At 41.0% G+C, this 13,305-nt stretch overlaps 1 protein-coding gene across 1 annotated transcript in view; it reads right to left on the reverse strand.

Moving 5' to 3' along the window:
- The window catches only part of LOC308308525 (protein NLRC3-like), a gene marked incomplete at its 5' end in the record, with an annotated part of 121,727 nt that extends 108,678 nt beyond the window's left edge, over positions 1-13,049 (reverse strand). Inside the window, one exon of the mRNA XM_080753936.1 lies at positions 12,988-13,049. Within this exon, the coding sequence (XP_080610062.1) occupies positions 12,988-13,049 (62 nt within the window). The remainder of the gene's footprint in view (positions 1-12,987) is intronic.
- Positions 13,050-13,305: the final 256 nt, after the last annotated feature.

The following is a 13,305-nucleotide window of genomic DNA, read 5'->3' on the forward strand; positions in this document are numbered from 1 at the left end:
ACACACCGAGTGTGCAGCTGGCAAACAGATTCACGCCACTGGCCGAGGATGACAGGGGTAGCATCTCCCCAAGCTGGCTAACAGAACAGCTACTAGAAGCCCCCCGAAGTCCCCCTGTTGACAGAGAGAACGTCCCACCCAGCAGGGTAAGAACCACCTCAGTGATTGATCCTGACATTTTGATTGTGGGCGATGCTGCTTTAAAAGGTGTCAAAAGCATAAGAAAGCAGAAGGCAAAAGTTATGTGTTTTCCCAAAGACACAGTCTCTGACATGAAAGACAGAATTCTGGATCTTGTCAACAAACACCAAACGGTGAAAACCCTGATTCTACATACTGGCACATATGACACAGAAGAAAAACAGTCAGAAATCTTAAAGGAGAATTTCAGGGCTCTATTCAACACATTGAGCTTCCTGAACAGTGACATAGAGCTTTGGATCAGCGGTCCCCTACCGCCTATGAGAGGCACAGACGAGAATTTCAGCAGACTGTTCTCTCTGAGCAAATGGCTTTTAGCTGCATGCACCGACAAAAATGTGCATTTTATTGACAACTTCAGTTTTTTCTTCGACAGAAGACACCTATTTGCTGATGAACGGCAACTAAATAAGCTAGGAGCAAAGATATTTTTGCAGAATGTTCTCCATGCTCTGGCCTTGGCCAGAACACAGCAATCCAAAACAACAGATTGTGATGAACAACTCTTATCTGCAACCCACGAAGAATCCATAACAAGAGATAGTGTTATGGTTACTGAACTGCCCCCCTCGGCCGAGGGGGGAACGGCCTTGGTCCCTGCCCTCCCTGACGAGCATGACAGTATGGTTACTGAACTGCCCCCCTCGGCCGAGGGGGGAACGGCCTTGGTGAACGGAGGAGCTACCGTTGTCCCTGCCCTCCCTGACGAGGAACTGAATATGGACAACATCTCCGCTGAAGAGTGGAGTAGACGAATGAATGCAGAGTTGGAGTCACTCAGGGAAATGTTCGAAGAGGACAGTAATGAAGAAGAGTTTTGTGGATTCCCTGCTTCAGCCGTGGCTGGCCCGAACAGTGAGCAAAGTGAACTGGCAACTGACAACGGAGAGTTGACAGAGGAAGAGGAGGGGGCGGGTACAACCGCCCCATCACCCCAATCCTCCTCTTTCTCACTATCTCCAATGCCTCTTCTAGAATTCACGAATGGAATGAATGAACTCATTAACACTGCGTTAAAAATGACCCCGGCCAGACACACGGTCAATGGCCCGGCGGCACAACCACCACAGGACAAACGCCCGGCACCACAACCACCATCCCTGAAAACGCCTGAAATTGCCCCGGCCGTGCCCCAGAAATCTGTGGCCTGGGTGTTTTCGCCCCCACCCATCCCTCCACGACCACAACGACTGAAGACCCAGGCCGAGAGACAGCCGTGGACTCTCTGCGTCCACGTCTGAGACGAGTCTTATGACGCGTCTGATGACGCGTCCGTGCTTAAATAGCGGTCAAGACGCAGCTTTGTGTCCAGGACGGAGCTCCCGCGGCTCAAGACGTGAAACCGCGGCTCAAGACGCGATTCGAGTCAAAGGACGGGGCTTTGACACTACAATTGCGTCTTTTCGCGTCTTTTCGCCAAAAGACGCGGCTTGGATCGCGTCTTTGAGCCCAAAGACGGAGCTGGGACACTACAATCGCGTCTTCCGTCTCATGACGCGTCCGTGCTTAAATAGTGGTCAAGACGCAGCTTTGCGTCCCTGCACGGAGCTTGCGTCTTCTAGACGGCTCAAGACGCGATTCGAGCCGAAAGACGGGGCTTGGACACTACAATCGCGTCTTTGATCCCAAAGACGTGGCTTGGAGGCTACCGCGTCTGGCTGGAACTCGGAGCGGAGTCAAGTTCATTGAAAATAACGGGGCCGTATGTTTTGACGCGGCGCCTCCGTGAGGCCGATGAGGCTAGTGTGTGTTCCCCTTCAGACGTCTGCTGTCTGCTCTCCGTGGAAAAAAAAAAAAAAAAGGGTGTCTATTGTATGTATTTTTTGATGGAGAATTCAAATATGACCTTCTTTTTTGCATAGGACAACTCTAACCTGCATCAATTGGTATTTTATGATTGCCAATTGTACCCTATCCATCTAAAAAAACAAATTGGATCTCTATTGTATGTATTTTTTGATGGAAAATTCAAATATTACCTTCTTTCTTAGATAGGACAACTCTAACCTGCATCAATTGGTATTTTATAATTGCCAATAGTACCCTATCAATCTAAAAAAACAAATTGGATCTCTATTGTATGTATTCTTTGATGGAAAATTCAAATATTGCCTTCTTTTTTAGATAGGACAACTCTAACCTGCATCAATTGGTATTTTATAATTGCCAATAGTACCCTATCAATCTAAAAAAACAAATTGGATCTCTATTGTATGTATTTTTTGATGGAAAATTCAAATATTACCTTCTTTTTTAGATAGGACAACTCTAACCTGCATCAATTGGTGCATCAACCTTCTCTCTATCTATCTATCTATCTATCTATCTATCTATCTATCTATCTATCTATCTATTTATACTTCACCTTTAGTCAAGAAGAGAGTTCAGCCTCAGGAACTTGCACACCTGGAACTGTGTCATGACTGTGTCATGGAGCTAAGCAGAACTATGTGAAATACTCACAATGAGTCTGATGGACCAATCAGAGTGGTGGTGGGGGGAGGGATCAACAATAGACAGAAACTGGATAATGCTTTGTTAACTGTCCCACCTAAGTCCCTGCTAGTCTGAACAAATCACCTTCCCTCTCATAACACTACTACTACTACTACTACTACTACTACTACTACTACTACTACTACTACTACTACTACTACTACATTTATATAAAGCTGCTCTTGCATTTGAATTCAAGTCTGACACAAGTTAAGGTTAACTTAGGTAGTAGTTCATTTTGCTGGCTTTTGTGTGTGAGTGTGTAGGCCCACAAATTATTATAATTGTCTGTCATTAAGTGACTCAAAGGGAGACGTCTAATGGGTGTTTATTATTTTAATATTAACTGTGGGAAGATTATATATATTTTATTTTGCACTTAAAGTGTTGTGATATTATTCCTGAAGGAAGAGGGGTATTTTCACAGCCCAGGCTTTGAACCTAAATGCTGTTTACATGCTCTATAAATATTTATTTCTATATAAAACTCAGTTGTGTGGAGTTATTGTGTGCCTTTTCTTGTAGCTAAAGAGTCCATTTGTTCACTAGACATTAAGTCAAGGTTACTATTTTGAGTTGAAGCCAAGTGTTTTATTACTTTGTGGTTTAACATTATTTAAAAGGCAAATTCATTGTTATGGTTACTTTAGAAGACTGCTTTTGCATTCATGAGTTATAAAGAGAGCCAAGCTAATTCAAAGAGTTAAGTTAAAGGAACACAAAACGTGACTTAACTCACAGCTGCCATTGGACAGACAGTTATAACATACTCTTATCTTTCACAGAACAGACAATTATCATTTAGTTTATCTATTTGAGACATGTAGCTGCTCTAGGGGAAATAGAGCATTAATTTGGGATCAGCCTATTCAATTGATAATGACCAATGGTTGCCAGTTTCTAAGTAGTTAAGCATATTACCATAACAATATATGTGGCCTAGACATGGATATTGCCCACTCAACTCGTAATCTACAGAAATGTCCACCACATCACACAGTATAAAACCTAGTAGAGAAATCTGCCTTCTCCTGTATTGTATTAGTGACATTCATTAATAAATAGTAAAATAACAGGACAGAGCAGAACAGGCCTCTGCTGTGTCTTTATTATGGGTGCATTCCAATGCAAATGGATACTCTGGAACAATCTGAAACAATGTATCTTTCCTGTGGCTGTTATAATGAACACAAACAGATCAGAACGTAATTTAACATTAACCAGTTACATTTATCATACAACAATGTAAGGGATGGATTCCTTTCTATTGTGTGAGTTACTTAAATGCTGATCAATATGTGAATCTGGCTCTTATCAGGTGGGTGTTTTCTCTCCCTGGCCTGTGCTGTCCTCAGTTAAACCAAGACAGTGCTGTTGTCACCAATGTGGAAAAAGCTTCAGCTCAATTTATTATCTCAAAGTAGACCAGAAAATACACACAGGAGAGAAACCATACGGCTGTGTCCAATGTGGAGAAAAGTTCAGTTTAATGGCTGCTCCGAAAGTGCACCAGAGATTTCACACCGAAGAAAAGCCTTACTGCTGTGAACACTGTGGCAAACGTTTCACTGTAAAATCTAGCCTCGTACAACACAAGAAGATTCACACTGGAGAGAGACCTTACTGCTGTCACCAATGTGGGAAAAGGTTCACTCTGAAGACGGCTCTGAAAAGACACCTGAAAATCCACTCTGGTGAGAAGCCATATACTGCTGTCTCCAGTGTGCGAAAATGTTCAGTGATATGCATCATCTTCGGTGTGAAATCTCTGGTGCACTTTCGGACTATCTTTTCACCACATTGGACACAGCCGTATGGTTTCTCTCCTGTGTGAATTCGTTCATGTATTTTGAGATAAGACAATCGAATAAAGCTTTTCCCACACTGGTCACAGCAATAGGGCTTCTCTCTAGTGTGAATTCTCTGGTGTTCTTTTAAAATCCCCTTTTGAACAAATCTTTTCCCACACTGGTCACAACAATAAGGTTTCTCTCCAGTATGTGAACGCTTGTGATCTTTTAGCAAAATACTTCCCACAATGTTCACAGCTGAATGGCTTCTCTCCTGTGTGTATTTTCTGGTCTACTTTGAGATAATAAATTGAGCTGAAGCTTTTTCCACATTGGTGACAACAGCACTGTCTTGGTTTAACTGAGGACAGCACAGGCCAGGGAGAGAAAACACCCACCTGATAAGAGCCAGATTCACATATTGATCAGCATTTAAGTAACTCACACAATAGAAAGGAATCCATCCCTTACATTGTTGTATGATAAATGTAACTGGTTAATGTTAAATTACGTTCTGATCTGTTTGTGTTCATTATAACAGCCACAGGAAAGATACATTGTTTCAGATTGTTCCAGAGTATCCATTTGCATTGGAATGCACCCATAATAAAGACACAGCAGAGGCCTGTTCTGCTCTGTCCTGTTATTTTACTATTTATTAATGAATGTCACTAATACAATACAGGAGAAGGCAGATTTCTCTACTAGGTTTTATACTGTGTGATGTGGTGGACATTTCTGTAGATTACGAGTTGAGTGGGCAATATCCATGTCTAGGCCACATATATTGTTATGGTAATATGCTTAACTACTTAGAAACTGGCACCCATTGGTCATTATCAATTGAATAGGCTGATCCCAAATTAATGCTCTATTTCCCCTAGAGCAGCTACATGTCTCAAATAGATAAACTAAATGATAATTGTCTGTTCTGTGAAAGATAAGAGTATGTTATAACTGTCTGTCCAATGGCAGCTGTGAGTTAAGTCACGTTTTGTGTTCCTTTAACTTAACTCTTTGAATTAGCTTGGCTCTCTTTATAACTCATGAATGCAAAAGCAGTCTTCTAAAGTAACCATAACAATGAATTTGCCTTTTAAATAATGTTAAACCACAAAGTAATAAAACACTTGGCTTCAACTCAAAATAGTAACCTTGACTTAATGTCTAGTGAACAAATGGACTCTTTAGCTACAAGAAAAGGCACACAATAACTCCACACAACTGAGTTTTATATAGAAATAAATATTTATAGAGCATGTAAACAGCATTTAGGTTCAAAGCCTGGGCTGTGAAAATACCCCTCTTCCTTCAGGAATAATATCACAACACTTTAAGTGCAAAATAAAATATATATAATCTTCCCACAGTTAATATTAAAATAATAAACACCCATTAGACGTCTCCCTTTGAGTCACTTAATGACAGACAATTATAATAATTTGTGGGCCTACACACTCACACACAAAAGCCAGCAAAATGAACTACTACCTAAGTTAACCTTAACTTGTGTCAGACTTGAATTCAAATGCAAGAGCAGCTTTATATAAATGTAGTAGTAGTAGTAGTAGTAGTAGTAGTAGTAGTAGTAGTAGTAGTAGTAGTAGTAGTAGTAGTAGTGTTATGAGAGGGAAGGTGATTTGTTCAGACTAGCAGGGACTTAGGTGGGACAGTTAACAAAGCATTATCCAGTTTCTGTCTATTGTTGATCCCTCCCCCCACCACCACTCTGATTGGTCCATCAGACTCATTGTGAGTATTTCACATAGTTCTGCTTAGCTCCATGACACAGTCATGACACAGTTCCAGGTGTGCAAGTTCCTGAGGCTGAACTCTCTTCTTGACTAAAGGTGAAGTATAAATAGATAGATAGATAGATAGATAGATAGATAGATAGATAGATAGATAGATAGATAGATAGATAGATAGAGAGAAGGTTGATGCACCAATTGATGCAGGTTAGAGTTGTCCTATCTAAAAAAGAAGGTAATATTTGAATTTTCCATCAAAAAATACATACAATAGAGATCCAATTTGTTTTTTTAGATTGATAGGGTACTATTGGCAATTATAAAATACCAATTGATGCAGGTTAGAGTTGTCCTATCTAAAAAAGAAGGCAATATTTGAATTTTCCATCAAAGAATACATACAATAGAGATCCAATTTGTTTTTTTAGATTGATAGGGTACTATTGGCAATTATAAAATACCAATTGATGCAGGTTAGAGTTGTCCTATCTAAAAAAGAAGGTAATATTTGAATTTTCCATCAAAAAATACATACAATAGAGATCCAATTTGTTTTTTTAGATGGATAGGGTACAATTGGCAATCATAAAATACCAATTGATGCAGGTTAGAGTTGTCCTATGCAAAAAAGAAGGTCATATTTGAATTCTCCATCAAAAAATACATACAATAGACACCCTTTTTTTTTTTTTTTCCACGGAGAGCAGACAGCAGACGTCTGAAGGGGAACACACACTAGCCTCATCGGCCTCACGGAGGCGCCGCGTCAAAACATACGGCCCCGTTATTTTCAATGAACTTGACTCCGCTCCGAGTTCCAGCCAGACGCGGTAGCCTCCAAGCCACGTCTTTGGGATCAAAGACGCGATTGTAGTGTCCAAGCCCCGTCTTTCGGCTCGAATCGCGTCTTGAGCCGTCTAGAAGACGCAAGCTCCGTGCAGGGACGCAAAGCTGCGTCTTGACCACTATTTAATCACGGACGCGTCATGAGACGGAAGACGCGATTGTAGTGTCCCAGCTCTGTCTTTGGGCTCAAAGACGCGATCCAAGCCGCGTCTTTTGGCGAAAAGACGCGAAAAAACGCGATTGTAGTGTCAAAGCCCCGTCCTTTGACTCGAATCGCGTCTTGAGCCGCGGTTTCACCTCTTGAGCCGCGGGAGCTCCGTCCTGGACACAAAGCTGCGTCTTGACCGCTATTTAAGCACGGACGCGTCATCAGACGCGTCATAAGACTCGTCTCAGACGTGGACGCAGAGAGTCCACGGTTCTTGCTGCCCAGGCCTCCCAGCTGGACAATACGTTTAGCCGTTGATGTCAGCTGGGTCCATTATACCCAGCAACTAACGTATCTGGACCCGATGCTCCTTCAAGCGCTTTTATTAAGCAGGCTCACAACATTTCTACTGTAATTTCAAATAGAGAGTCCAGGATAAGCAGTGGCTCTGCTAATTTAGCTAACTTAACTTACATTCCCTGTAGGGGCTATAGTACAGTAAAATGTCATAAAATAAACCTGGCACTTTTTAACATCAGGTCACTTTTAAACAAGTCCTCCTCTGTAAATGATATAATCTGTGAAGAGAAATTAGACATAATCTTTTTAACAGAGACATGGCTGGGCAACGATGGAGCTTTTGCACTTGGTGTCGCCTGCCCACCAAACTATCACTTTATTCAATCAGTGCGCGAAGGAAAAAGAGGCGGAGGCTTGGCATACATTTTCTCTGACATTTTTAAATTCAAGTGCCTGTCCTTTGGAAGTTTTTCATCCTTTGAATATCAAGCTAACTTATTTGAGAGTCAATCCTCTGTTCTAATGATTACGATATATCGCCCACCAAAATGTAGCAAAGCCTTATTTCTTACAGAAATATCTGAACTTCTATCTATCTGTTCCACGGACTATGAGAGAACCCTTATTGCTGGTGATACTAACTTGCATGTGGACACTGTTACTGATCTTACAGCTATGCGTTTCTTACAGTTACTGCATTCCCTTGATTTTGATCAGCATGTTACCGGGCCAACCCACAATCAAGGCCACACCCTTGATCTTGTGATCTCTAAAGGGCTAAATATTTCTATGGACAGGATTATCGCTAAGCCTGATTTATCAGACCACTATTTACTGTGTTTTAATATGACTGTCTCTGATCTAGAAAAACACAATAGAGAATATACTATAAAAAAGAGATTTTTCGGTTCCTCGGCAGCAGAAGAGTTTGCCAGCCTTCTTGCGTGTGCACCCCGCCTTCCGGATATTCCCTCAGTAAATGATATGGTTCAACGTTTTAATCTTAAATTGGAGTCAGCTCTGGATATAGTGGCTCCTATGAAAACTAAAAAGAAATATAATTCCAAAGTAACACCCTGGATAAACGATCATATACGTTCACTCAAAAAACAATGCCGCAGAGCAGAGCGAGCTTGGAGAAAAAATAAATTAACAATCCACCTACAGATATTTAAGGCGTCAACAGCCACCTATAATAAAACCATGCGTCTGGCTAGGCAGGCCTATTTTTCCGGAATTATTAATGAGAATAAGAACAATGCTAGGGTCTTATTCTCTACCATTGAACGCCTTTTAAACCCCCCCCAGTCCTACAAGCAGTCACTCCCTGCCTCTAAAGCAAAGTGTAATGAGTTTGCATCCTTCTTTGACAACAAAATTGTTAACATTCGAGCTGGTATTACGAATAATACTGTCACAAATGCAAATGCGGTTAATGGTGCCATGTGTAAAAGCATCGATAAATCTAGGGGGAGCCTAGTATCATTTTGTGCAATTGATGAAGAGGAACTTCGTAAAACCATATCGCAAATGACATCGTCTTCTTGCTCGCTGGATGCAATACCCACGCCGTTTCTTAAAGAGGTTGTAGACTGTGTTATTGAAGATATCCTAAAAATAGTAAACAGCTCTATACAATCAGGTGTCTTTCCAGACTCACTGAAAACGGCTGTAGTTAAACCCTTACTCAAAAAACCCAACCTTGACCCGTCCGTGCTGGATAATTATCGACCCATCTCTAATTTGCCTTTTCTGGGCAAGGTCCTAGAAAAAATTATCTTTCATCAATTGGATGTGTTTCTGCAGAACAATAAGGTGCACAACAAATTCCAATCCGGCTTCAGGAAAGGACACAGCACAGAAACTGCACTTTTAAAAGTTATTAATGATCTTAGGGTGGCTGCTGATAACAAAGATGTGTCCGTTCTCCTACTGCTGGACCAATCGGCGGCTTTTGACACAATTGACCATACAATTCTAATACAACGTCTCGAACACTGGGTAGGACTGTCAGGTACAGCTCTGTCCTGGTTTTGCTCTTATCTGACAGGCAGAAGCTACTCTGTTAATCTAGCTGACTTCGAGTCAAACAAACACAACATCTGCTCTGGTATTCCACAGGGCTCGATTCTTGGTCCCTTATTATTCTCCCTCTATATACTGCCGCTGGGAGAACTTATTTCCGCTCACGGTGTGAATTTCCATTTCTATGCTGATGACACCCAGTTGTACCTTTCGGTGGCTACGGACGACCCCTGTGCTCTAGACCCATTGCTGACGTGCGTGTCCAGCATAAAATGCTGGATGAGTGAGAACTTTCTCAAGCTAAATGAGGACAAGACAGAAGTTCTCATAATAGGTTCTACTGCCCAGAGAGAATCAATAATAAATAGACTTGGTAACCTGGCTAAAGAAAATAACACCTCTGTTAAGAACCTGGGGGTGATCATTGATGCTGAATTAAATTTTAATACACACATTAATCATGTCACGAAGATTGCCTTCTTTCACCTTAGAAATATTGCGCGAATTAGAGCCTATCTGTCGCTGAACGATGCAAAAACGCTGATCCACGCTTTTGTTTTCTCTCGGCTTGATTACTGCAACGCACTTCTCTCTGGTCTGCCAAAGAAAACAACTGACAGATTACAACTTGTTCAAAATGCAGCAGCCAGAGTTTTAACAAAAACTAAGATAAGAGAACATATTACTCCAGTTTTAGCGTCGCTACACTGGCTCCCGGTTGTTTTTAGGATTGATTTTAAAATTCTTTTACTTGTTTATAAAGCTCTAAATGGTCTGGCACCTTCGTACCTCTATAACTGCCTGCATAGATATGTTCCAACCCGCCCACTCAGGTCCTCTAGTGCAGACCTACTTGAGGTGCCAACAATGACATATAAAAAATATGGTGAGGCAGCTTTCTGCTTCTATGGACCGACAGCTTGGAATAAACTACCACTACACCTAAGACAGGCAGCCTCGGTGGATAGCTTTAAAGCACAGCTCAAGACCTATTTCTTTACTCTTGCTTTTAGCTAAATTTTTTAATCCCTATGCTGCTATTGACGTCCGCACGGCTCTGAAATTGTTCTTCAATGTTCTATGCTTTTATTTTTTCTTGCTTTATTGTAATCATTTTACTTATCTCTTTTTTATGTATTTTTTATTTCTATTTTACTTTTTCTCTGTTAAGCACGTGTGCTTCATTTTATGCTCTGTAAAGCACTTTGAGCTGCATTTCATGTCATGAAAGGTGCTATACAAATAAAGTTTTATTATTATTATTATTGTGAACAGAAATCACACGCTGTGTTCATGATTTGTGGCATTTTGTTCAAAACGGAGCACTGCAAACTTTAGAAGCCAATCTTAGCCAATCAGGATGGAATATGAAAAATCTGACAAATCTAATCACTATAGATATAATGTGTACTGATATTAGTACAAAATCTGGGAGCACTGTCAAACTAAATGTTTGACAGTGCTCTGACATCCAGGGAGTGTGTGTACTGTTTCGCTGCGATCGGTCAAACGGCCTCAGAGATTATAATAGCTATTCACAGATAGACACATGGACACACACACACACACACACACACACACACACACACACACACACGCACGCACGCACACGCGCACGTACGCACACACACGGACGGACAGACGGACAGACGGACAGGGTGCAAAACAGTCTCTGCCATGCCTTCAGCCTAGAGACTAGTGCTTTTCTAAGTACCCACAGTCGCACACATTTTATACATGTAGATCACTTTGTTGTGTTATATTGCTGTGTATATTGTAAAGGAGGATTCACTTACTCTGTGTGTGGAGGTCCACTGAAGTCAGGCGGTGCCCATTTAGAACAGTCACTCTTCATAGACACAAGGCTGGGTGTTGGAGACTCTGGTCTGTGGCGTTTGGCAGAACACTGACTTACATCCATCTCTAGGTCTTTATTAAACCTGTCAGTGTTACAGTCAATGAAATAGATCATCTCTAGGTCTTTATTAAACCTGTCAGGGTTACAGTCAATGAAATAGATCATCTCTAGGTCTTTATTAAACCTGTCAGGGTTACAGTCAATGAAATAGATCATCTCTAGGTCTTTATTAACCCTGCAAGGCCCAAATTAATTTCTACCGGTCAAAAAAAATCAAAAAAAAAATCAGATGGTGTTGTAGCAGTCCTAATCACAGGAAATGTAATGTTAAAAAATTAATAATGTTTTTGTAAGGTTTTATAGCCATAAATCATAAATCATAAATCATGCTCTAATTAGCATTTTGGGGATATTTTTCACAATATTAACATATGCACGTGTTCTAGACATTCTAATGATCACGAAAAGAATATTACAGGCACTTTACTTATGTTTTAGTTAGGACTTCTGGGAGGTGTGAATGTCAGCCCCTGTGGGGGGTATTTATATGCAAATATCGTGGCCAATGGCATTGTAATACTAAACAATAGGATTTAATGGTGATGTTAATGTGAAAAAAGAACAGGAAAACTAACTATAACATTTTTTTTTTTAAATGATTTAAAAAACGTTGCCAAAAAGCAACGCTGGGCCTTGCAGGGTTAAACCTGTCAGGGTTACAGTCAATGAAATACAATAATGTATGTTTGTTAATACAGTATTTATCATGAATGATTTATGCTCTTTGTATTGCTTATTTATTGATATAATCTAGAATCCATGTTGAACCTGGACATTTCATTATAGGTCTCATTAAAAATAAAATAGCAGATCTACAAGCACAAAGCATCACAATGCAATGTATTGTGAGCTTGTAGATCTGTTCCTGTTGTGACACTGTCAGGTTGTGTGTGTGCGTGAGCGTGTGTGTGCGTGTGTGTGTGTGTGTGTGTGTGTGTGTGTGTGTGTGTGTGTGTGTGTGTGTGTGTATGTGTGTGTGTGTGTGTTTGTGTGTGTGTGTGTTATTTATATTACCACAACCACAGATGGGTAATGCATGCAGTTTTATGACAGTTCTATCCAGTGGAGGCTGACTCATTATCATCAAAGTTGACATTATTTGATTTGGTATAAAATCACCTCTAGGTACAGTATTACACAGCCAATGTATTCTGTGGATTTATGAATCAAATATGGAAGGATGTTGTCATGCTAAAATATCAAGAGCCAGACCACGATATCTGTTCAGTAGAGTTTGATAACAACTAAATGATGTGTTGTTTTCTGTGTGTTTTACATTCTGACCTGTGATCAGTAGAGTGGAGTCCATCTTTGAAGTGAATAGGTTTATGCATGGACGCGTCACTCTTCATGGAGACACAGCTGGGTACAGGAGACCCTGCTCTCTGCTGATGGACCCTGAGAGAAACAGAGCATCAACATGATTTACTTTATTTATATTCAATCATTAGAATCCATGTGGAATCCACTCAGTCTCTTACAGATTACAGGTTCCTTAATAGACAGACATACCTGTCACACAGGATGTCTTTAGAGGAGGGGTCCAACTCCTCTCTCTCCACTGAGCCACTCATGGTAGAGCAGAGACCTTTACACACACAACCACACACACACACACACACACACACACACACACACACACACACACACACACACACACACACACACACACACACACACACACACACACGCGCGCGCACACACACACACACACACACACACACACACACACACGCGCACGCACATGAGAGAGAGACAGAGAGGGTGGGGCAACATGGTGTGATCACAAATGGGCTGAGTCTGACCAAAATCCCTCTGTGGAATGTGTGT

Source organism: Nannobrachium achirus, assembly GCF_963921795.1.
Source record: "Nannobrachium achirus genome assembly, chromosome: 23".
NCBI classification, from domain to species: domain Eukaryota; kingdom Metazoa; phylum Chordata; class Actinopteri; order Myctophiformes; family Myctophidae; genus Nannobrachium; species Nannobrachium achirus.